General features: G+C 45.2%; 1 protein-coding gene across 14 annotated transcripts in view; it reads left to right on the forward strand.

The window, feature by feature from the left end:
- Positions 1-25,643, forward strand: part of LOC121597432 (CUGBP Elav-like family member 2) — a 284,267-nt gene that overhangs the window by 248,934 nt on the left and 9,690 nt on the right. For all 14 annotated transcript variants that reach the window (XM_041923184.1, XM_041923183.1, XM_041923171.1 and 11 more), the window contains 2 exons: positions 16,416-16,594; positions 23,636-23,927. In XM_041923184.1, coding sequence (XP_041779118.1) covers positions 16,416-16,594; positions 23,636-23,927 — 471 coding nt within the window. The remainder of the gene's footprint in view (positions 1-16,415; positions 16,595-23,635; positions 23,928-25,643) is intronic.

Below are 25,643 nucleotides of genomic sequence, written 5' to 3' on the forward strand. Positions count from 1 at the left end.
TTCATTTCATGCCGTTTCACCCCCCCCCCCCCTCCTTTGCGTGTGGTGTGTAATGTGAAGGAGATGTTTTATCACGTGGTTATCGGGTACGAAGCCGACGCGAATCATCCATCTTGGTGGTGGAATGTGCAACAGCAGGGACAATGTGATCCCTCGCTCCTTTCTTTCGCGTGCAAATTCCATCCCTTGTTGCGTGTACCGAACGTGCGCTACGATGGGTGTTTCGTGTTTTTGCATCGGAATATGAAGCATTATTATTTGCTTCTGCAGAAGCAGCAGCAGCAGCAGCGTCAATTGTGAAGGTGTCTTTTTCTTTTCTACCATAGAAAATACTTAACAGACTTATGTGTGCTCTCCTGTAATGTGTGTGTGCGGGTACTGTTGCATTTGAAATAGGAGACCATTTTGTGACGAGCAGTGTGGAAGTGCTCGTTAGAGCAGGTGTTCCCAGGCAGGTGCTTCCTACACACAAAACCAGCGACTGGAGTTGCAGATAAGACGCGCAGTGCAGAGGAATAACTTATGCCACAGTTTCTCTGTATTCCCTTTTGTATCTATTAGAGGAAGCTTCGCCAATTCCGGGGAGTCTTCAAGGGGTGTAGCGTTATATTTGCTGACGCCCACACGGTATGCCTGTTGAGATAATGCAATATAATGTATACGAGTTGATAACGTGTAACGTCAAACGATCGCGATGCTGTTTTGATGAATAATGTTGTTGATGATTGCCTATCGACGATTTTCCCAGTGCCTTCGGAAAGGATGCCCATTCCCTCGGGAGTGTGTTATAGTTCCACGAAATGAGGTAGAATCTCATTAAAAACATACAGCTGCTGCTAGTGCATCGGTTCCATGCTATCGTACGGTTTACGCTTTTTTGTCTGTTGGAATATTTTTTAATATCCATACGGTCCAGCGTTTGCTGCTACTTACACAATGTTGTAAATAAATGGACTCTTGCTCTGTCTGTTGTGTACCGGTTTGACATACACTTTAATTACTTTCTTTCCGAGAACTCGTTACCACAGAATCGGTAGCAAAAATTGCTTGCTGAAATCAGGAACTTCAATGTATTTACATTTAAATTTTTTTGATTTCTTGTAAAATTATTTATGTTTCTGAGTATTTCATCGTAATAATTAGTTTTTTTCCCTTTCTCATTGTTGTACAAAATCGTTTGATATTGACACATCAAGCGTATTTATTCCTATTATTTCAGTTTACGTTTATTTGTTGTCTTTTTTTAAAGACCTACGAAAACAGTTTGTATATACGCTGCCCACTGCAACGACACCATATGACAGAAAAAGAAGGTCAAAGTTGTGATTGCGAACAATGGAAGTGCAGGAAATTGTTAGCTGACAAAGGAACTGCTGATCCATCAACAGAATTACGGTTTGCTTCGGTCGGGTTATTCCTATCCTTTCGCTCCGTGCAGTGACGGTGTGCGGTTCGTCGTAGATTCCACATCACTTGCTTCACCCGGGGTAGCCCGAATGTAGGCCTCTTTTTTTGCTTCTACTTTTGTCGTGAAGTATGTTACCGAATTCCTTAGCCAGCTGGTACAACCCTCCCCCGGGGAGAGTAACCGAACCAGTCCGTAGAATGCCGAACAATAATAATGGTCGGTGGTGTGTTTATTGAGGCAGCAAATTTTACAGGAAAATTGTGTTTTTTTCTTTCTACTGCTTTCCATCTTCTCCGATTGTTATCGGTCGTCAATGGGAGAGGCAGCTTTTCGCTTTGCTTTCACTTCTTAATGCCCCACCCACAGTGTTGGTTTCCTGCAGGTTTGTGCAGTTGTGAAGCTCCACTAAATCGGGGGTTTTCATTGCCAAGCATTTATTCAGCCGTGGATTGGATGGGTTGCCTCCTGCACAGCTGCACCTTATTGTGCGGATAAGGGATTGTTGCAACGTTGTTCTGGATGCTGGTTTGGATTGGTCTTTTGTTCTCTGTTGAAAACTGTCCATTCGGGCAAGCTCATTCAGGAATAATGGAGGAATGTTTTGGCGATGCATTTAATTTGAATTGCGTCGAAAGGGCACCGAACTAGCTTTAAATGCTTTGCTAGAGGTAACTAAATCTCAATCCAAGTCATCAAATTAATTTCATCGTTGTGGATGACTTAAAACAGTAAAATAGTATACAAAAAGCAGTAAAATCCTTGACATGTATGACTGGAATTTTAATTTCCCTGAAATTATGCACCTTATTGCGCATTTTTCCCAACTTTGAATCTATTTTAAAGCTGTTTTACATACGGGTATGGGGGTAACATTTGCTAGTTCCACTTCCTGGCACTGTTACTTCCCCTGTTTGTGAACCCCGTTTGTGGGTAACATAACCTGCCCCAGTCCATCATATGCATGCGGTAGCCGCAAATAGTCTTCCTGTGCCATGGTGGAGGGGACTACTCAACGACACAAAACCAGTAACCGGAACGCGAAATTAGACGACAATCCCAAACCATCCTCAACACACAGAAAATCCAACTCAAACTGTTTGGACAAAAACAAACATCAACCACTGGGCTGCACTACTGGGTGGTGGTGGTAGTGGTGCATGTAAAGGACAGGCGCATGTTTTGTGGAAAATTAAAATGTGCACTGACATTAAAAATAATATTTCATAAACCCCCCCACCGACAACATGTTGGTTGCGCTCTTTCTCTCTGCGTTTTTTTCTTTTTCCTTTTGGTTTACTCTCTGTGGATAGTGGAACCAGAAAAAGAGGGTTTCAGGGTGAGGAAAAAAGGGGTCCGCACCAGAGATGCATTCAACCAATCGCATAAAATCCGGCGAAACAACCGGCACAGAAGCCGGAAAACTTTAAGTACAGCTACGTGATTTCGCTGCCGCTGCGAGGACCTACCAACACACCGCCCCTTGCGCTTCACCACAGTGTATGTGTGTGTGTGTGTGCGTTTGGTTCGCTTCGCGCTTCGAACCTACACCGGCGGGCGAATGGAGAGCGCATAAAGAATATTAATTCCATCCTGGGAGCATAGAATAATGCGCTCCTCCTTTAAGGCTCCTCCTCGCGTTGTCGTCGTCACAATGACTTTTCCTCTATTCCGCCCTTCAATGGTTTGCTGTGGGGCTCTGGTTTTGTCCCCCTTGTCCCCTGGACATCTTTATGCGCGGTCCCGTGTGGATAAGAAGGGGAGCACAGCACAATATGCTTCCGTTTGGTCGGTGCATCGTGCACATCAACCCGAGTGTGCAACCGAGAGCTGCCTTCCTTCTTTGCCTGCACGCTAAGTACAATTATGATTTTACCCTTTTGTGGTGTGGCCTTTGCTCTTGCTCACTCGCACACACACCCACTCATAGCTCCAAGCAGCCACAGAGACTCTTGCGAAGGACTTTGCGCAGGATAGTGGAGCAAAGGAAGGGAATGTGGGCAAGGTTTGTGGTAATGAATGAATAAGTGGTACGCTGTGTGGCAGCAGCAGTGGTGCTTATGCAAATCCATCCTCATCCCCAGTCCTCCCACAGAGCACACAAGGATAATGATAATGTAAAAACCGGGACTAAAAATGCACCAAACACGGAGACAGAGGCCGCGCTGGCTCAAGAAGCGGCGCAAGCAACGAACCCTGCGCACCGAAATGTGGCTGTGTGTGAGCGTTTGTTTTATTTATCTTTAATTACAAAATGCCTGACATGATTTCGAGTTCATTGTGTGTTTGTGTATGTGTGTTGTGTGGTTGTTATTTTTATGACTTTTATGACTTTTGTGGTTTCTTTTTTTTATAAAAAAAACTCACTTTTTCAATTTGCTCACAAAAACCACAAAAAAAGCTGCGGCAAAACTCATTTCTGATTTTAATTGTAAATTGCGGCTAAAAAATAACCATCCCTACGATTTAATTAATCGACATATATTAATTCATAATTTAAACGTTTTCCCCAAAACGAGCAGCTTGGGAGCTTGGCCTTTTAATCATTAATGGGCAAAATGCATCGAATTTATTATTTGCACACACCACCTCATACGATCACAGGTGTATGCATGCGTGTAAAAGCAGCACCAGTTTTGCTTGCCGCTCACCGCGTGTTGATTGGTATTGAATTATTTCACCAATTTTTGGGTGGTGCTTACTATTGATATCGGGACTAGCTGTTTTGTCGGGATTTTAATGACGCGCTCCTCCTCCTTTCGTTCAAAATTCCCTGCAACGGAAAGCTGTTGAACCAATTTGCGCGTTTTTGCCGCTAATCACCGTGGTGCAGAGCCTTGACGCCGCTTAAATTGCATTTCGGTGCGTGAGAGGAAGGCACAACTACTAAAACATGAATGTTCAATCAAAAACTAGCGCAATTCACACGTCTGGCGCAATTTTCGAAGGGCATTAAAATGTCATTAATTAAAAGCGTGACTATAAACCTAAAAGATACGCAAAAATTCGTTTTCTATGTATTGAAAGTAAGGTGCAATATTCAAACCCGTTGTTAGAATTCCAAAATGTCTGACACGCATTCGCGTGCGTTTCGCAGCCACACTAAATGCAACTTAAATTGCTTTTTGTCTCTTCTGGCTCGTCACGTCACCGGTGTGTGTTTTCAGTGTCTATGTTAAGCGCCACGTGTTGGCACTCGTCTGACGCCTAGGCAGTGGCATTAGCTCTGGCCGTTTCGACGATGACAAACGATTAGCCAACCCTGCCCTCCCGGGAGGAGAGTGAACAGTGTGCAATGAGTGTGCAATTGTGTGCAATTTGCAGCAGCAGCAGCAGCAGCCCGGCTTGTTGCTGACCAACTGTTGTATTTTGACGGTGCACACGTCCTTCCTAAAGCGAGCGGAGCCTGGGCAAGAGCGAGAAAGGCAAGGCTAAAGTGTCTCGTCGTTGTCGTGCACCGCTCGTTTCGCGCTTTATGGCCACGCGGAAGTATTATGCTCGGTGTTAGTGTACACGGCACCAGTGGATTTCGCGGATCATGCATGCGGTGGTGGGAACCAGTCGAGTCGTAAAATTTGATGGCAATGATCAGCATTTACAACTGCACTCACACACATACACACTGGCGTCCGTGGCGCTCGTGTCAGAGCACACAGCATGAAGCGGGGGAAAATGGGAAAAATTAAGAGTCAAGTCGCATATGGTTTTAATTACATTTTAACTGCAGCCACCATTAGAGAGGCGGCAGACGGAAATCTATCTCTCTCCGTCTGGACGTTTCCCGTTTGTGGCCGCCGGGCCAATTGGGTTTTGGAAAGTGGGAGAAAAAAGAGTGAATATTTAAACAATTCGCTTGATAAAATCCAGTTTGGTAGTGCAATTTGGCTCACAAGAATATTAAATCTGAAGACAATATTTGTGTGCCTAAGTAAAACGGTAAAGATAAGGACATTTGGTTCCATTTTCTTTTCATTTCCATTGTATTTTATTGTAGTTTTTGATGAGTTTCTTTTGCCTAAACTTGTTTTGCATCATCGAAACATTCGTCATAGTTGCACCAGGGGCAATCTAAACCGGATTTTAGAAGCAAAAGATTGGAATTTATGGCTGATTTATGCTGAACCATGACTGTGTGCTGCCTACCACCCTGTCAACGTACTAAAGGCAACCGATCAAAACATCCAAGTTTTTGTCGCGATAAAACATGCTAGGCCATTTTTTATTTTATTTTTTGGAGCGTTACCTTCCCCTAACATCCTCGATGCATTATTTGCATATTTTTTGCCGCCTACCGCCACATCCACATCAATAAACCCGAAATGCGACGAAAAGAGTGTGCGACGGTCATCGGTATAAATCTTTACACCATCGATGCGGTTGCATTTTGTTCACTGAGCTAAAAAAGGGAGGAGATAGATTAACTCAAACTCCATTCTCCATTCCGAAGCCCCAGAACTAAGGAGGAAGTTGGCGTACAAAAACACGTCCCTCGTTGCTCAATAATTCTTGCCCTCCCCCCCAAAACCGAGCATCTTTTCTTACGTATTGAAATGTAGCCAACCCCCCCTCAGTAACTGACTTCTCGGAAAGTTTTCCCCCGGTACGAAGGGAATAGTGAAACATGTCGATGTGCCCAATCTTACCGTTCTGCCGGATGTGTGTAGAGATCGTGAGAGAGGATGAAGAAAGAAAAGAAACGCCACTTCATGAACAACGATGGAGAACACTCTTTTGCATCGGGACAAAAGGGAGTCGCGCGTAGAGGATACCACTGGTGAACGCTGGGGAAGACGTCGTATGAATATAATTCACGCATTAGTTCACATATATAGCTGCAGCGCACCACACACCGTCTTCCTGTCAGGGGTTATGACCCACCCAGTGATGCAGGGGGGGGGGGCGAAGAGAAATAATTCTTTTCTTTCACCGCACCTTTTATCCAAACGGAAGACGGACGGAGTGAGCCCCTTGAGGAAGTGGAAGTCAGCCGGATGGCCAAAAAGTACGTGAGACAAAAATGAACACACACACACATACCGGACGGCTACTACTGCTGCAGCAGCATCAGATTCCCTTTTTTTGGAGGAGGGAATAGAATTTATTCGTGCAAAAGATGTTCATTCTTTCGAGCTTCATAAATTTCTTACACTTTTCTAGTGAGGAAATGTGAAACTTTGGGGTTCACCGAGTGTACAGTTGAAACTAGTACATTATTGTGTAAGTTAGCTCATTGTCATTTGAATATTGAAATATAGATTGTGGAAGTATGTGTCTATTTATATTTCAAAAATAATTGTATATTCTAAATAGTCAGACTTTCGAACTGATACTCTATATCTAACCATAAAACGACCTGCAATAATCGAGTGTAGCAGTTTTTATTTCAAACTAATTCATGTAGTGTATCAACGTAATTATTCAATATCACAATTGATGCACTTAATATCACAAAACTGAGTTTCGTCGCTTGTTTTTTGATTTAATTTAATTCCAATTCTATATAGCAGGGGTCTCCAAACTTTTCAGCTCACGGCCCGCATGCTTCACAATCAACCTTGTTGAGGGCCATGTTGACGCTACCTTTAGAATGAGTGGAAGTTCAAATCTCGTTTTAATAAGAAAATACTATTGAAATATATCAAATTTCTGCAGCTTTTTTTATTGAATCTTGGTTTTCATCTTTTAGAAGTAAAAAAAAAATAATCAGATAGAAAAGAAAGCTATTTAATTTAACCTTAACCCAGTCCTCACGGGCCGCATTAAAGGCTCTTGAGGGCCGCATGCGGGCCGCGGACCGTAGTTTGGAGACCCCTGCTGCATAGAGATGCACACGTCATTGAAGCCGCAGTAATGTGTTTGTGGTGACATCCCTTATGTATGCTACAAGTGTCATATAATGGGATAACTATTGCAAAATATGCGTTTAAGCATTGAAAAAGGGAATTGTGTTATTTATCGTGTTGATTGTAATTATGTACCACCTTCAATAAGAGTTCGTGGCACATGACATGCAGACCAGTTTTCAATTATAAATGATTCCTTTGGCATGTATCGAATGCTACATCATGCTTGCAGGAAAAAAAGGATCTAATTAAATCATGTCTTCTACAGCAAGCAAACTTCACCAACAGAAATGCCTAGCTTGGGATGGAAATAGTGTTACTCTTAATTAGCTAATTTCCCCTCGAAGTCACAACCGTCATGAATGACAATGCGCTCTAGTCAGTTTTCTCGGTACCCGGGGATAGTTAATTAAAACAAAAAATCCTTATCACACTACTGCCCACCACCAGCAGTAGCAGCGACAGCAGCATCATTTTCACATCTCATTAGCGCGCGTGTCGTCGCGTCATCGTCATACACAGCAGCCGGAACCAGCTTCGACTGAAACCACAGTGTCGACTTGTTGTTGTTTCCTAGCCCGAAAGTATTTCTTTCCGCTATCAAATTGATTGATAGTGTGGTGGTCGTATCACCATCACACTTCCATCATGGATCTGTTCCTAATGGGGGGAAAAGGAAGCGGCAAGAATGGTGCACGAAGCGCCGGCTTCATCCATCTTGTGCTCTGGGCTGTGTATGTGTCAGGAAAACAGGCAAGATGACACTGTTGCACGTTTTCCTCTGCCCTGTCCTGTGTGTACTACGTTTCCGAGAAGTTGTTGGACGGTGCAGAAAAGCGGAGCCCTAATTCATGTAATTACAACCAATTCTTCTCGCATTCGTATTCGCTAACTGGAATGTAAATATTTGGCCTCCTGTTTTTACCCCGAAGCGCCACCGATGATGATGATGATGATGATGTGTTGTTACAGAACGCTCACGACTGCTGTTCGATGTTCCCTTATTGTGAGAATTTTGTCCCGATAAAAAAAAGGCACAACAACATCTCCTACAGCGTGTTCCGCACACACTATAGCTCGTTTTGGGCATCGTCAAGTGCCACCAGGACACAAACCCCCAGCACAACAAGCACACAGCCTGTGCCGATAAATGGAGCACGGATCACTTTCCGCGATTGTTGTTTGGTTGTTTGTTCGCGTTATTGTTGATTTAAGAGTGGGAAAAATCAACTATCAAATAGCGTGGAGGAAACGTGTGCGCACGCTTCGCCGCAAGGATGGGGCAACACATGGGATCGAGCACACTTTTGCAGCCACTACTGCTACTGCTGCTTGAAAAATAAGATAAAGCGTACTGGGGAAAAGCGCATCTCACCACGTGGAAAACAAACACATACACACACGCATGTGCTCCTATGGGATGTGATACCAGCCTGGGATTCGAATTGGAGAGTTGAAGTTGTCAGTCAGAGCGACCGTTTTCGTTCAACCGGTGCGACGCGGAACCCGCCGCCAAACGCTGCTAGGGCACCACTACTACGGGAAGGAAAATATGTTTACTTCCCACCTTCCCTTATCATCCGCATCCATATCCACCTCTAGCAATCGTAGGTGAGGCGGCAGTGGTGCTCTTTTTGGTGTTTGACGAGCTCCGCTCCTGTGTTGTTCCTGCCATCGCTGGTGGTTGTTTGCACATTTATTATGCTATTGTTCTCGCGCGTTTGGAGCAACTCGATGCCCTCGACTCCTTGCATCCCTGGCTCTATGCTTTCCCTCTCACCATCACAGCCTACCCTAGCCCCTCCCCCCAACAGCTGCTCTGAGCTGAGTTGTGGCTAAATACGATAGCAAATACTAAAGCACGCCACACACATCACACCCGGCGCTCGATATAGCGAAGATTGGGTATCGTTTCACGTCATCATATGCAACGCACACATACATAGAGGGAAGCAGGAGGAAAAGAGAGCAGTGTGTGTGTGTGTGTGTGTGAGCGCTCGGATATGAGTTTGTAGGATTTTGACAAATCACTATCGTTATAATTATGGATGGTTGGAGCTTTCTATCTGCCATTTTGTGGCGGTGCCGCCAGCGCCGAGATATTCGCGATGACAAAGCACGTGTGTATGTGTGTGTGTGTGTGTTGTGTGCCGGCTGGTGGTACACAATGTTGTGCGCGCCATTCGTATTTGATTGCTGCTGGATTGTGTGTGTGTGTTTTGGATGCAAGCTGCTGTGGGGCCGTACCACACCGGCGTCCAATATGTTTTAGGGATGGAGATAACAGAGGCGCGCGCACTGGAAGACAACACGCGCATTGGCATTGCGATGACGGGTGCAATTTCAATGCTGCGCCGTAATTGATACACGCCGTAAGAGCGGTGTGAGAGCCCGCCGAAGGTCCCTTTTTGCCCTGGAGGGTGCAATTTTTGTTTTTCACCATCCGTTCCGTTGCATAACCAATGCATCCGCAGGAAAAGGCGTGTTTTGCACGCAGAGAGCAGGAACGGGAGGTGAACGGGTGTGAAACATTTATTTGCGAATCATTATCGCATAAGCAGTGCAGGCCCAGGTCATCCAACGGATACAACACTGTGGTTTGTGAGGCTGTGATAATTTTTCCACCAGCCGATTCGGGGCAAGCTGTTATGCTGCTGCTGGTGCATCCCTAACATATGTGTGATATAGTGATGTGCTCTCTGGAGCGCTCCCACGACTCCGATCCGACTCCAACTATTGTTAGTCCGATTCCGACTCCGGCAAAATGGAACTACTAGATCCGTCCGGAGTCGAAGCACAAAGGCTCCTGTTGACTCCGACCAACTCCAATTCCGGACGACTCCGAACGACTCCGGACGACTCCGAATGCCTCCGGACGACTCCGACTCCAAAAGACTCCGGACGACTCCGAACGACTCCGGACGACTCCGGACGACTCCGACTCCGAACGACTCCGGACGACTCCGAACGACTCCGAACGACTGCGGACGACTGCGAACGACTCCGAACGACTCCGAACGACTCCGACTCCGAACGACTCCGAACGACTCCGATCGACTCCGAACGACTCCGGACGACTCCGGACGACTCCGGACGACTCCGAATGCCTCCGGACGACTCCGACTCCAAACGACTCCGGACGACTCCGGGTGATACCGGACGATTCCGAACGACTCCGGATAATGCATGGCGGAACTACCTTCCGGAGTCGATTCCGAATTTATCGGAGTCGGATCGGAGTCGACTCCGGATTTATGCCAAATTTATACCCATCACAAGTGTGATATGGTTGGTTTTTTTTTTTTTGGTAGGAAAGGGCGACCCGTGAAGAGTGCTAGAACGCTCGATGCGCCCGATGATTACCAATTTGCACCAGAAGTGCTCCGAAGCACTCGGGGATGAGATTTTTGCTCATTTCGTACGATTATTGTTTGCATTTCGGGGATATGTATCTTTGCTGCCGCTGCTGCTGCTGCTGCTGCTGTGCCGATGATGGTGTTTTGGGTGTTATTTGGTTGTCTGATAGGATCGGATGAAGCCCCCGCGCACCCGCTTTCCGTATAAAGTTGCTCTTGCAACTGTAGAACGAGTGGATTTTCCAGCGATAACAAACGCGCGCAGTGCACGCTGGGTTGGAAGCTATCGGAGCGATCCAGGAAAATCCAGGAACTGGGAGGGAAATTGCACTACACACAGACAGCCACCATCAACATCATCCCGGCTGAAATCATAATTCTAATTGCTTGCTCCATTGAGGCGTTAGATTATGGGGCGAGAAGTTTAAAAATCCCGTTCGCCATAAATCGGGGAATGGAATATGGCGCTGCTGGGGGAGGTGTAGTGAAAGTTCATTGTTTTTAGGATGGGAAATGTTCAACGTTAGCTTCAAATGTAATGGGAGCTCGTCGCTTGCATACGGACAGGCCTTCCACTACATCCTTCCCTGGCAAACCATCAAACCATCGAATCTCGAATAAAGTATCGGATAACATCATTCTGAAGGGGAGATAACATGGTCCTGTGGTTGTATCTCCTGCACACGGATTATCAGCCCACAACGTGATTTCTCCTTCGCTGAGGAGCGGTTTGTTGTTTGCGGTGCAAAGCGTATGTTTTGCGAACTTCATTTGCAGCTGGTGTGCTGCAGATTGTGAGGGGTTTTTTTTAATGTCCAGCCACACACTAGCACAATAACAGAGAATGGTTGTGAGTGTGCAAATAATTTCGGTTTTTTGTGTGTGCTTTTCCACAATATTAGGATGTGGTAGGAGGGGCAAACAAATCCCTCTCGTTCGATGATGTGTGTTGTGCACGTGTATTGTTATCAGCAGCAAAAGGTTTGCATAACACAGGTGTCCAAATGCAATGGCGAGCGTGGCTTCTTTGTTTCTTTGTGGTTGGCATGTGAATGGGCAGCATTCTGTGTTTAATTTCCGAAACCCTATGTAACTTTATCTGTGCGATGCTATATTGCATGGTTTCTGAATGCGTTTGCCGACTGCAAAAATAACCGCTTTTCCGTGCACAAAGTTTCCAAAATAACGTCAACAGCATAGCAACATTGTCGCTCTGGACAACTAGACGGGTCCAGATAATTATAAAATTTTGAAATAGAAAAACGGCTTTTCCCTCACGCTTTTGTACCATCAATTCACCCTGCCCCGTGTGTAAGAGGATTTGTGATTTCAATAAACACAAAAGCGCAAAGCTTAGTGAGGGAGGCGTAATGTCTGTTTCCCCACTTTTCACTGACAAGCTCGGGAAAATTCAATATCTCTGCTCCGTATGTAGCAATTATTCGAACGCAGTAATACCCAACCGCGGGAGCGTGATATCAGGTTTATTTGTCGTTGAATAGGATAGGATTCACCGGCACTGCTGCTGCTGCTGCTGCTAACCGGCTTCTCGCGGTTTTGAAAAGGGTTGTCCCGGTGCTGGGGAACGAAATAAGTATATTTAGTAAGCGAGACCTTTTAGCGGGGAGCTCAACATTCATCGACAATTTTAGTAAAGATTGTCGTCTTCTGACTCTTCCACCTTCCACTTCTTCAATCTGCACCTTCAACCCATTCACACCAGGCGACGAACCTCTCTATTTGCTATACCCGCTTTCGCGATAAAGATGCTAAAGAAAGGAGATGTATTGAAATGGTTTGAATTGTGGTAACGGGCTGGAAAACTAGTGGGAGTGGAGAGAGGACGTGGGAGATGAATTTATACATAATATTTCCATCCGAACGCCTGGATGCGGAGCAGTGGCCTCGAACCGCAAAAGCGGTGGGCACGTTTTGAAATCATAATAATACTCTACTGGCTGTCGTTTTCCAGTCAAACTACCGCTCCCTCTCGGATGGGCAAATCGGAACAAAGTACACATCCCCGGCCATATGTATCGTGAATTTCAAAAAACGGGCAGCTTCACCACCGAGGCGCAGCCCTCGCTAATTGCCAATTAGTGGCGCGGTACTAACTGACTTAACCGTTGCTGAAAGAGAAGAACAAGAAGCAGCGGGGGCATTTGCTTGTTACAGCGTAAAACACACTAAGCCTCTTCGTCGCTGTACTGCCAAAGGGGGAAATTATGATAGAAAGACATGGTACGGCGTCGCATTGTGTGTGTGTGTGCTTATCAATTTCCGGTAGAAGATCAAGCTCCAGTAGTTTTACCGATGCTGCACACACACGCGCACACACACAGACATCATACTCACGTCTGTGGTATGGTGCCCGATGGAGAAAAGCCGATTCAAATCATAACTGGCTGCCGCTAACGCTTCTCCTGCAGCACCACCACCTCTGCCACCGTCTCGAGATCTGCATTACGGTTCGAGGTGAGGAGCAATTTTCCATCAACTTGTCGGATTTTCTTCCCCAGCTCTCTGAAGAAACAATAAAGCACCACTGCATGTCGGAAAATTGCAGAACGACGCTCGGGGTTCGGCTCCGGATTGTGCCAACCGGCAAGCCTATTTTGCCAAGCACTCAAATTATCCCGATGTGTTAAACACGTACCGACGTGCTTGTTCCAGCAATAAGTTTCCTGGAGTTTCTCCGGTAGCTCCTGGAGGAACACTCGGTGCGGTAGAGGAGCCGTATAGATTATCATGTAATGTAATGAGTCTGCTTTCTAGTCAGTCCGAATAGGAAAAGCCCGTCGAATTTTGGTCGTTCAGAATTGTGGAACAACAAAAGATAAAACCATATTAGTTCGCATCATTCAGTGCGAGGCGTACTAGCGTCAGTACTCACAGAGCTAGAATCTGAGCCGATTTGTGTGAGTTTTTTTTTTGTGTGTCGAAAGGATTCATTATCCTACGCCTCGACGGGCAAGATGGAACAGCAAAGGAACACCAATTCTGGTGAAGGTAAAAATCCAAAAGCCGCAAATGCTCTGTGTATCCTTCACCGATTACTTCAACGCTTCGAAGACTAATGGAACGTTTTTTAGCCTCACGAACCACAAAATGGAAATCTAAAAAGCCCTTCTCGGTTGGCTGGAGTTTGTGTTGTATGATTGTGTTGTTAGTTGCCGGCAATTGGAGGAAGAAAAAAAACTCTTACTTGCTTTCGGTAGCAGAACGTTGGATTAATAACTCTCTCTCCACCTCTGCCTCTTTATCCTACTCCTAGTACCCTTAATTGCTCTGTTCGGTGTAGTGCTGTGGTAGAGGAACTCTCTCTCTCTCTCTCTCTCTCTCTCTCTCTCTCTCTCTCTCTCTCTCTCTCTCTCTCTCTCTCTCTCTCTTGGATGCATTTTTTTTTTCAGCAGGCGAAACGCACATTAACTGATGCGGTTCGACCACGGAACTGGTAAACAACCTTCGCCCGAATAGGCAAACTTGGCAACAACTAAACCACACGCTCTAAACTTCCGCATGTCGAAGATGCCTGCTTGCCGGATGGTCGTGTTCGCTGAAATGCATACAATGCGCTCAAAGTTTCGTCCCTAAAGTTTGGGAAAAGTTTCCATCGCAAGTAAACTAACTGCAAAGCACAGCACAACCACCACATGCTCTTCTTTTGCTGAAGCTTTTTTTTTTTTAAACGCATTTGGTACATGGAAATAAGACGGGAAAAACATCCTTGTTTTAGTTCTGCTTGTACTGATGGGGCGTGCAACCGCAAAATGATGTACAGATAGTGGAATTTGATATTATGTCTCATTCTGATTTGATTGAACGCGTAATTTTTGTTGTTTGCTTCAATATTTGAATTGTCTGATCATATTGACTGCTCTAATTTGAAGGTTGTTAAATTTAATGATTTGATTATAATTTCTAATGTCCTTATTTACTTGTTTTTGTTTTATTTATTTTATTAATTATTAATTTATTAAATATATTTCAGCTTATTTTTCCGAATTACCAATGCCACAGGTTTACAAGCAATTTACGTCAACATCAAAACAAAGCTAGCACTGCTTAACACTTCTGTCCTCCGATTAAACTTCATTGTACTGTTGACATTTATTCCTCCTGTTCACAATACAATCCTTGGCTTATTCACTTCCCCAAATTCTTACCACTTTCTGCGACAGAAGCATAAGCGATACGCCGAGATGAAGTTGTGAAACGCGGGTCACGATTTAGTTCCGAGGTGACATAATCTCTTACCGAGCAAAAAGGTGTGAAGATGTGCTTGCTACTACTAGCACATTGCGCATAGGAATTGGCCTCATATTTTCTGCCGCCCATTATGCTAACGCCCGGAATGCCGTTTTTCCGCTTTCCACTCGCGAATTCCTCGGCAAACTCCTCCTGCGCGCAAACGTGAAGGCCGAGAAGCCGGGTGCAATCTTCGCGTCCAACTCCAAGAGGGTGTTTCTTCTGTAGCTCCTTTTGTATAATGCCCGCTGGAAAGTATTTGCAGTGTCCATTTGCATAACGGGCTCATTTTTTTGTCTCGCTCCCCATCAGCCCCATTCTACATAGCAAACGTCTTTTATTAGGTTTGAATAAAAATAGAACTTTCTCCTGCCCGCTTCAGTTGGTGCGGGAGCTCAAAAATGTGCTTTAACGGGCAAACTGCATCTCTATCGCTCCGAGAAGGTGATGCTCCCTACAGTACGTGTTAGGTATTCTAATGGACAAACAATTCATCTGGAGAAAATACGATGCACGTCAGCGGGCGGTATATATGCCGGATTTGGGACCGGAAGAAACAGTGCTTAAAAAAATGGAGTTTAAAGTAGATTAAAGACCGAGGGTCGTGTCCAATCAACAGATTGGGCAGCATAATTTAGCCATTATGTGAAGTTTTATGTGAACAATATGGAAAAGGCTGCTGCTGGATGGCGTTAAAAAGGTTTTAAAACAGGCTGGCCAATTGGCCGGGCATCTGCCGTCCAATTGAGAAGAGAAGAGGTGTATGTTAATGCGCAGTATTCGCCCTCTTTAAAATGCCCAATTTAAAGTAGAAGCAAGTTTAACAATGAGGAAACAGGGGAACACATGGGAATGGTTTGAAGGAGTAATTTATTCTTATTCATAAAAAAGCCTATTTTATTTACACATCTTAAACATTAATTTAATTCCCCCCACACTGTGGAAGATTAAGCTCACAACAACACGTTTTGCAGCGTCTCTTATGTGTCCTATTTGAAAAGAAAAATATGTAAAATTTTAAGCGGATTTCACTAGTGATGCTTTGCGTTGGCTATGAATTCCTCTTTCTTTGGGTGGTCGGTCGTGTTGATTGGCAATCAATGACTCGACAAAGATGATCGGATCTAGCAAATAGGAGCGATCTGATGACGATAAGCACACGGGGTGACACTGACGGGATGGTATAAGGACGTGAATAAAGCAGCCAACCAGCCAAATCAATGGAAATCGTTCACCCTTGATGGTGTAAAACATCCTTCCCTCGTTTGGGCGAAAGGACTGACAGAAGGAGAACAAAAGGTATAAGAGGAGGGTAGTGGTCCCTTTTTTCGTGCATTTTTAAGAAAAATCTGACATCAAGATGAATGAGCGGGATGATTTATTGTTAAACAGTGCTTTGAAGCGCGGTTCCTTGCAATACTATGCAGAAGTACAAGCCATAGAACATTGAAAAATTATTAAAAATGCTTCCCTTATATTTATTCCACCAGGTACCATGCGTCTCCATCGGCCTGACGAGTGACTAATCCGTTCCCTTCTTTCGCTTTCTTTCCCACCTTCCAGAGCGCAAGCTGTTCGTCGGCATGCTTAGCAAAAAGTATAACGAGAACGATGTTCGACAGCTGTTCTCGGGCCACGGTACGATCGAGGAGTGTACGGTGCTGCGCGACCCGTCCGGGCAGAGTAAAGGCTGTGCTTTCGTAACATTCGCAACCAAACAGGCCGCGATCGGTGCAATTAAGGTGAGTGTATTCGGTGTCGGTATGGGTGATTGTGTAGCCATTGTGGGAAGTCCTGTGAAACAACTCCGCTCCACCCAGGTCGCAGCAGGTCTCCTGTAGCGATGATTAATGAAACACCAGAACAATTAGAAGCTGAGTCCGACTTTTCCTTCCCTGCTAGAAACGCCAGACTCGGTTCTCCTCATCCGTCGCCTCCATTACAGTAAGCTTCAAATAATCCTTTTCTAGTTCAACAGTAGTGTATTTTGTAGCTGTCGTCCATCCCCTCAAAGGTGAAACAGACGCGCGCACACGCAAGCCAAAACCATAAGCACTGCTGCAATTTGTGGTTTGGAAATTATGGCTACACAGTGTAAACGTGTGTGTGTGTGTGTGTGTTGCAGCAAACCTTCGATCCAGGTCGGGTGACCCTGGGTGGTCGGATCGATAAATAAATCTTTTTTTTTATATATTTGCAACCATGAAACACTTCATACACTGTGGAGATTGTTTGTTTGTTTTTTTTTTTTTTTTTGGTATCAAACACTACCCAGCAGAGGTGTACTCCATCCTGTGTAGTGTTTGTGTATCTTTCCATAACGTTTTTACCAACTACTATGCACCGTCTCTCTTTCTCTCTCTCCTTTTCGTATCGATGATGAGACGAGCACAGAGACGGGTGCGGGTGAAACGCTGAACCACAAACCTCCGATTTGATTTATGACTTCGAAGAAAGGGTGATAAGCTCTCTGATGCTGCTTTCAGACCAGCAAGGAGAGGGTAATATGGAGAGAAGGGGTTGTGAGATAAAAAATGGGTTATTTATTTATCGCTTTCACCACCCGCAGCACGAATCGGCGGGCTGTGGACTGTGGGGGGAGGTGTGCATCATTGGGTAGCAGCGCGGGCAAAAGCAGTTGAAAGCAGGCATATCTAGCATGTGGTGACCACGTTCTCCTACCCTCCCATTCCACCACCATTATAACCACTATCGCCCGTAAGAGCGATGGTAAATTTATCCTGCCCGATAGCAGCAGCACGCATCATCCCACCGCTCAATCCATTATTTATTTCTATATCAATTTAATGAATGTGGCGCGCGCGGCCCTGGCCTGGGCCTCTGGTGGTGGTTGTGCGTGAATGTGTGGCTGATGGGTTTTAGCCGGCAGCTTTTGCACAAGTCAGTTGGTCAGTTAAAGTCCCATTCTGCCGGTGGGTAACGCCGGTGGTGGAGGAAGAAGTGTCTGTTTGTTCAAGGATTGTTACGCTACAGTCGCAACCATATATCAACGATATTAATTTCAGCAGCGACGCGCGAGGGTTGAAAGAGGGTTTGGGAAAGAGCAACAAAATTAACAAACCGAAAAATTACCTCATGTGTATGATTTTCACTTAGTAATGAGTTAAACATTTGCTGTGTCGAATGGTTTAGTTTTATGACCACAAAGAGTGGATTTACATATTTTGCAATTGAAACTCTTTGCAGCGCATAGCAACTGGCACACAGTGAGTGAACTCATTTGTGAGTTAAACAGCTCTTCAGAGTGCTCACACATTCAATACTCCTCATCAACTAGCTCAATCTCGCTGATAGTAGAATAAATACATGCTAGAGGTATATAACTGTTTCGAGAGCTAAAGATAGATGACTTTTTTAAAGCTCCGTACCTTCTAGTAGCTCATTTGCATCGGGTTAGCTCGTTTGCGAGTTTATAAGCTTTTTCGAGAACTCATGCTGGATTAGTACTATTCACTCTCCATGCTACTTTTCATGACTACTATTAACTCTCTTACAGCGATTTGACTCATTAGTGAGTTTCATTAATAGAAAGCTCACCCGTGAGCGTAAGCTTGAGAATGAGTTATTTAACGCTCCGCACAGACTGTTAGCTCATTTGCATCGAGTGAACTCTTTTGCGAGTTAAATCTTTCTTGTGAGAGTTAAGTCGCAAAGAATCATTTGAATCTGCACACTGACTCGTAACTCACTAAATGCAAAGTAAATTTCATGTCAACTCGAGAACTCTTTTGAGAGTTTAAGCTCGATGAACGATTTAACTACAATCACTAACATAACACCACCACATTTGCAAGAGTTTTTGAGCATGAAAAACATTTTTAATTTAAATTGTATCTCCATATTTGAAAATACACTTCAAATGCGTGTAATGTGATACATTTTCTCTCTTTAAACCAGTGTGTAATTAGCGTGCGATGATTGGATCGAGCGTTACACGGAATAGAAACGAAACGCTTTGTACGCGTTCAATACAAAAAAAGAGAAAAAAAAACAGAAGACCATCATTAAACCATCAACCGTAATACGCAAAAATGCCCCCGAAACGCTAATGGGGCGCACAAACACATCCACACACACACGCATGAGATATGATGCCTTAGTGAAATCGAATTAATTGGTGCTGTTTAATTAAATTGAAAATGTACATTTGCCAGGCAAAATGAGCCATCCCCGTTTTTCCTGTCCACTGAATCGATTGATTGAGATTTGGATTTGTGCGTATACATCCCAGGTGCGTTCGTTGTTGGTGGCACACACGCAGCAACAAAAAAGTGAGATAAAACAGAAGCCATCGAACCATCCCACCCGGGCCAATAATATATCGATTTCATTTCATTTGAATTCCCAGGGAAAAGCGTTTTTTTTTTCTGGGAAAAGAGAAAGCCATTCGTCCAACCGAAAACAAAAGGTGGATGCACCTTTTTGATGTGCCATCGCACCATTTGCTGGCTGACGAGGTGGTTGAGGGCGCTCGGGGTGTAGAATGCAAAACGTTTTTAATGATTCGTTATCCTTCGGCGCGATCGTCCAGGGTCCTGGTGCCGTTGGTGGCGGCACAAAACGATCGCATTATGATTGATGATGTGGAATTAACGATTTTTATTATATTAATCTGTTAGCCAGCGGTCGGGATGAGTTATTACAGCGTGGATTTTCAATTATTTCGCCATACGGTCGGCCCTCCCCCCGAAACACAGCAAAAACGAAGTTTGAAGTTTACTTTAACCGTGTGCGAGCGCGGTGCCCTTTCGTTTTAAGCTGTTGCGTTTTGGTGCGCGCGTTAGGGACAGGGGGAAAACATGGCAAACGAATTTCCAGAAACGATGGTGCATAATTGATGTATTTCGGTACCGAATGTTGTGTTGTTGCTGCTGCATACTAAACGTGGTTTTTTTATGTTTAGAAAGATTTCCCTCAAACTCTTCTGCAAAACTCCACTCAATCTACCACACGGGGAATGAGGGGGAGAAACATTATGCAAATCACGCTATCGGGGGAGAAAAATCCTATTTGACGTAGTAACGTAATATTTACGAGAAAAGGGATCTCAGCTAGAGGGTGAAAGAGATTCACAAACCCTCTCTCACAAGTGGTTTTGCCTCGTTTATCTTTCTCAATCCCCGCCAAAAAAAAGGGTTAAAATGGAAGCCAACTAGCCTTTGCATGTGGCTTACTACCAACCTGAGTGGAAAGGGAGTGATGGCGTGAGTGTGAGATTTCTCGTCGATGAATTAAAAATGCTGCTGCTGCTGCTGCTGCTATATGTTGTTTGAAGTTTCGGTTTGTTTGGGGCAAGTTGTAACAACTCTCCACAGCAAAAAAATAGAGATTCAATTTGGGCTTAAATCGAGTGGTTTTTCCATTTAATGATGCCAGCTTCAATCGTCCGTTTTACGCTTTACCCACATCCTACCGGGAAGGACGGCGACGATGTGATGTGGTGACTTTCGGGGTGATTAAATTCATAGTTGATTTTTGGTGTGTGTAGTACTCAACAAACTTCAAACGATAATGTTTTGGAAGGATTTTTTGGTTTTGTCTGCCGTTCGTTAGTGATATTCATTTAGGAATAATCTATACCGTTTTTTTCTCTTTTGGTACTCCAAAAGTGTCGATGAGGATTTTGTGATGTTCGGCGCGATAATGATGCATATTTGAAAGCGGTATAAATCATCCCTCCCGATTTTGAATGCAATTGAACTGAATTGAATCTGTTTGTGGCGGGGTTTTGTTGTTATGTTTTATGTTTTTTGTATCCCCAAAAAATAAAAATAAAATAATACAAAAACTTTGATTGACGGAGGAAAAAACATTTTACACTTATTCTCCCATCACGATTAACGAAAGGTCAGAGACGCGCGATGGTCGCCACATTGTCTGCTGCGACTCATCATTTGGTGCAGTAAAATTTAATGATGGGTCAGAACACAGCAGAACACACTCACAGGGTGCTGTGTGTCCGAGCGGCGACTGTTCTCATCGCCAAAATGGGTGGGGATGGAAAAAAGTTTGTCGTTTGTGTCCGTGATCCTGACGAGTTTTCGTTGCTTTTGATCCCTTCCCCTGTGTGCGTTTTGTTCCATCCGCAAACGATGCCAAAAACACAGCCCCTCCCCCCGTAAGCTAAAACCATTTCCATCCACTTGTCTCCCTATTTAGCCTGTATTTTCTCGCTGTTGTAAGGACAATCGGAGGAGGGTTCATGGGATGCCCCATTAGTGCAGCAACATTGCCACCGCAGCATAACGACATGCAAAACATCAATAACAATAATCATCGTTTATGTGATTGTGATGGTTGTTTTTGAATGGGAGCGTTTTTTTTTTCTTTACTTTCTTTTTTTTGTGTTACTGTTGTCGTTTGCTTGTTCTTGTACCACATCCCTTCTTGTTATGTTTGACATCCCGTGTGTGTTTGTGTGTGTTTGTATCTCTCTCAGGGCGAAACCCAACCATTATCGCCATCAACAACAAACCCTCACAGCAACAACAAAAAAGTCGTCATCTTTTCACATTCGCCAAAAAAACACGCCATGTTAAACAGCACGGAAAGCGTCAAAAGAGCGTTAGAAACTGGAAGCAAGGCGGGCGCTTTTTCTTCTCTTCTTGCAATGTTAAAACAGAGCCAGTCGTATACTCCAGTTCGCAACCGCCTTTGTGGTGGTGGTAGTGTGTTTATGATAAAAATTGGGTACGGTTGGTTTCCCGTTCTTTCCTTTTTTTTTTTGTTTAGTGCTGACGCCTGCTTCTTGACGTGCGCGTTAACGGGTCGTCCTTCCCGGGGAGATAGTTTTGTGTGTATTGCTGCAGAAAGAAAAGCGCCACAAGCATAACGGGCAACTTTTTCTTTGCCATTCGGTGAGCTATCGCTTCCCTTTCTTTGCTTGGCGAATGGAAAGAAGCGCACGATCGTTATGATTTTTTTTACGTTACACCACCATCAATTCGGTTTGTTTCATTGAAGAAAAAACATGGAAATAAAATGAATATAGGCAAGCCGCGTCCCTGTGTCGTGCGTTGGCATCGTTTATGTGCGCCCGGCCAAAGCGGTAACGATTATTTCTTATTGCTTTCGAATTGACATCGCGAGTCGTATTTGAACCCCTCCGCTGCTGAGAAGGAGAGAAGGGCTGCCCGCAAAAGCCGCTTTTACCCTCAACACAACGTTCAATGGTTGTGTTGTGTTGTAGTGGGAATAAATGTAATTTTTATTTTTCATAAGCTTATAATTATGTGCTCGTTAAATGTTCGCTTCATGATTGTAACGAGAGCATGTACCTCCACCCACCCCCTACACCCATTTGTGCGGGGCGAAGGGTAGGAAGGCGTACTTTCGTCAATGGGGCGTCATTAGCAGTGGCAAGCATTATTGCTACACTTCCCTTCCCCACGCTTCAAACACGCTTTGCTTCTCTTGCGGGACGCCGGGGACACTTGCCAAGAAACGCTGCCCCTTAATGAGCTCTTGTGTGTTGCGCCAAAAGACTCCTGCTTTGGTGTTCGCTCTGCTGGAAATCGAAAGATTCACGGTTCGTGTTCGCCTGACGCTTTTGTGAAGATATCGGTGCGAGTTTTCGGTATCGAGAATGGTTCGCTTGTCAATGTGTGGTGGAAAGTGTGACAAAAAGAGAAAAAAGAGAGGGAGTGAGCGGCGCAACATGACACACCACAACCCCAAGTATGACGACACACTTGGGATCATCTAAAAAAGCCGGAACGGCGGAAACGTTCTATGTAAATTTTATGATTTTTAAGCACGGTAACAGACACACACACACACCCACTTTCAAAGTGGCACAAACGCTACCCACACGCGATTCATTTACAACAAAGAATGGCGTGGTTTTCTCACCTTTCCGCACCACTTGCTAGCACCGGCGAGAAAACGACCCCCACTGTCCCCTGTTTATCTCTCTCTTGCCTGCAAAAGACACGGCAATGATATTACGGTGAACGAGGCTTGCTCAGGTTAAGGATAACAACAGCACACGACGGGAACGCCGTTGCTGCTCGTCGTCAGCTACCGCGCTTGGCTAAATGTTGCACCAGGGATCGACTTTACCGCACAACGGTGGAAGCGTGACACGGCCATTAAGTATAATTCGGCTAGAAATTAACACTCGCATTTAGCGAAACGACGACGTTCGTTCGCTGTGTATGGTACGGGCGGGAGATATTGACGCGCTCTGGCGTCTCTGACGACGGTTGGTTTACTGTCGATGATTATAATATGCGCCACAAACGTGTTTTCACGTGTTCTTTTGCGCGTGGGAAGGGACACGGAATGTTGGTGGTAAGGATCTGAAGCAGAAAATAAAACAAAACGTGTTGTTGCTGTTTAAATTGCTTCATTTCGTGGACGATACTGTATAGTTCTATGCGGTACGAGGATGATCCAGCCACATAGTGTAGTTGTTATATGGAAGACATATCATAACGGTCGTCATGAGTTCGATTCCCGTAATTCGACAGTACAGCAGATGGTTTTTAACGGATTAGAAACAACTTATTTAGCCCAATTACAAATAATGGGCACCATTTAATCCCCAACCACTGATAAATCGCTGCAGTTACGCTGATTCATTTACTTTATTTGACGATTCATCCCATGTTTAGCCATTCGATCGTACGATTTCCCCCAGAAAAAAACGACACCTCCTTCTTAATGGTTCTCATCCATTTCGAAACCCAAACCGACGTCCATTTTATCAGCATTTTCACTAATCCTAATGTTTGCTCTTCTTCTGCTTCTTCCTCTTCCAGCAACTACACCAGAGCAAGACGATGGAGGGCTGCTCGGCACCGCTGGTGGTAAAGTTTGCCGACACGCAGAAGGAAAAGGATGCCAAACGGATGCAACAGATGCAGACGAACCTGTGGGGCATGACCGGTATCAATCAGCCGATCACGCAATCGGTAACGCCGCTGACCGCGTCCGCCCATCCGAACCCACCGCAGCAGCAGACCCCGTTCCTGGCGGCTGATGCGATCTCCCCGCCGCTCTCGCTGCTGCAGCAGCTGCAGGCCGTCGCCCAGCAGCAGCATCTTTTGCAAGGTACGGGCCCGCGCACGAACCGCATTGAAGCTGCAAGTCACGAAGCCACCGCAGCAACAGTTTGCAAGCGGGGAGCTAGAAAGATGTTTTAGATGTGCTAGAAACGGGTGTCCGTAGAATCCTCCAAGTCTCTGTAGAAGGGAGAAAACACATTTAAATAATCAATCAAGTCTTTTACCCCGTCCCCGTTGCTCGGCGTAGAGCGCAAGCAGTGGCATCAGTTTAGAGCGAAGTAACAGGAAAGACCACGCCATAATGAGATTAGGGGTCGGACCTGGTAGCGCCAGCACAATCCAGTTAATCAAACAAATCAGATTGCCTAATCGATTTAAGGTTACCGTCGGGGAACACCGTACCTTACGCTCTATGCGCGCTCCGGATGTTCTGTTACATAATTACCTGCTTCCCTTGATTCCTTTTGCTCCCCGTAACTCGAAAAGAACGACTTCAATATCCCCGTCCGACGGCAAACGGTCCAGGTCCAGGTTGGTGTGGACTCTGTTCGTACGGGGTTTTACGTTCATTATGGGTCAGATTTTATCGCTCCAGCACGTGAAAATTTGGGGACAGAAACACACACACACACAGCTCATTGCCAGTACCGACTGCCAAAATTGCCATTGTTGTGTCCGGTGCCGACGACAAAACCTCCGCACGAAAGCTAGAAACCAGCGCAATATGTGCTCCGGTACTCACACTAACTTTGCTCTCTACTCTGATCCGTAACGCGGGTGTGCGTGCGTTCAACGATAGTGTCGAAAAGGCGCAAAATGCCTGACGGTTCCGTTCCGACATCCGGTGGGCATTCCCTCCTCCCGGTACGCGTCACTCTGGTCACCTTCATTAAAACGTGGCAATTGCTGAAAGGATCACCACACCACTAACGTCAGCCAGCTAACGTAACACTAAAAGCGCCGTCACCGACCGGCCAGGGTTGCGGCTGGAGATCAAAAACCCGTTGGCACACTAAATGGGAATTAGAAATGATTTAATATCCACGTGCTGTACGCTTGGAACCGGTGCTGATGGCTGGCACAGCTCGCATCCCCCTCCCCCGGATTGATGTATGTGGTAGTAAGGGTCTGTGTTTTCCCCTACTTCTGCTCAGAATAATAAGAAACGGTTTAAAAACTGGGGAAGAGGAAAACGATGACAAAACGGTGCCAACCCCATTACTCGATACGTTCTCTCTCTTTCTGTCAGCTTTTTTATAGTTGCGCGACTCCGCCACTTTGCGGCGATTTCTTCCACGACCCTCTTAAATGAGCGTGTTGTGTTGGCATTGTTCAATGGATCATAAATAATCGAATTTAACGCACGTCACGCACGGCGTTTGCTGGACGTTCGGCCTGTTTTGGTCGGGGTTTGAGGGGGGTGGTGTTGGTTGGCATCAAATCCTTTCAAGCTCGCTAGAAGACGGCAGGAACTACCGGCCGGTTCCAACTATAACCGCAAATAGTTGGTCTCACCGACAACGATGTTGCGTCACGCGTTAGAATTGTACCACTACCATCACCACCGTGTGTGTGTCTCAAAATCTTTGCTCCACACACACACATAGACCCGCCACACAGCTACGTGACGAAGATGAATGGGTTTTTATCTGGAAAAAGGGTGGGGATGGGTGGGATTTAGCCGCATACACACACGCAATGTGCAAGCGTGTCCATCGCTCCTTTCGTCCGAATTGAAGGATTAGCTTTTGATGGTGTTTTG

The sequence above is a fragment of the Anopheles merus genome, chromosome 3R, assembly GCF_017562075.2.
Source record: "Anopheles merus strain MAF chromosome 3R, AmerM5.1, whole genome shotgun sequence".
NCBI lineage: Eukaryota > Metazoa > Arthropoda > Insecta > Diptera > Culicidae > Anopheles > Anopheles merus.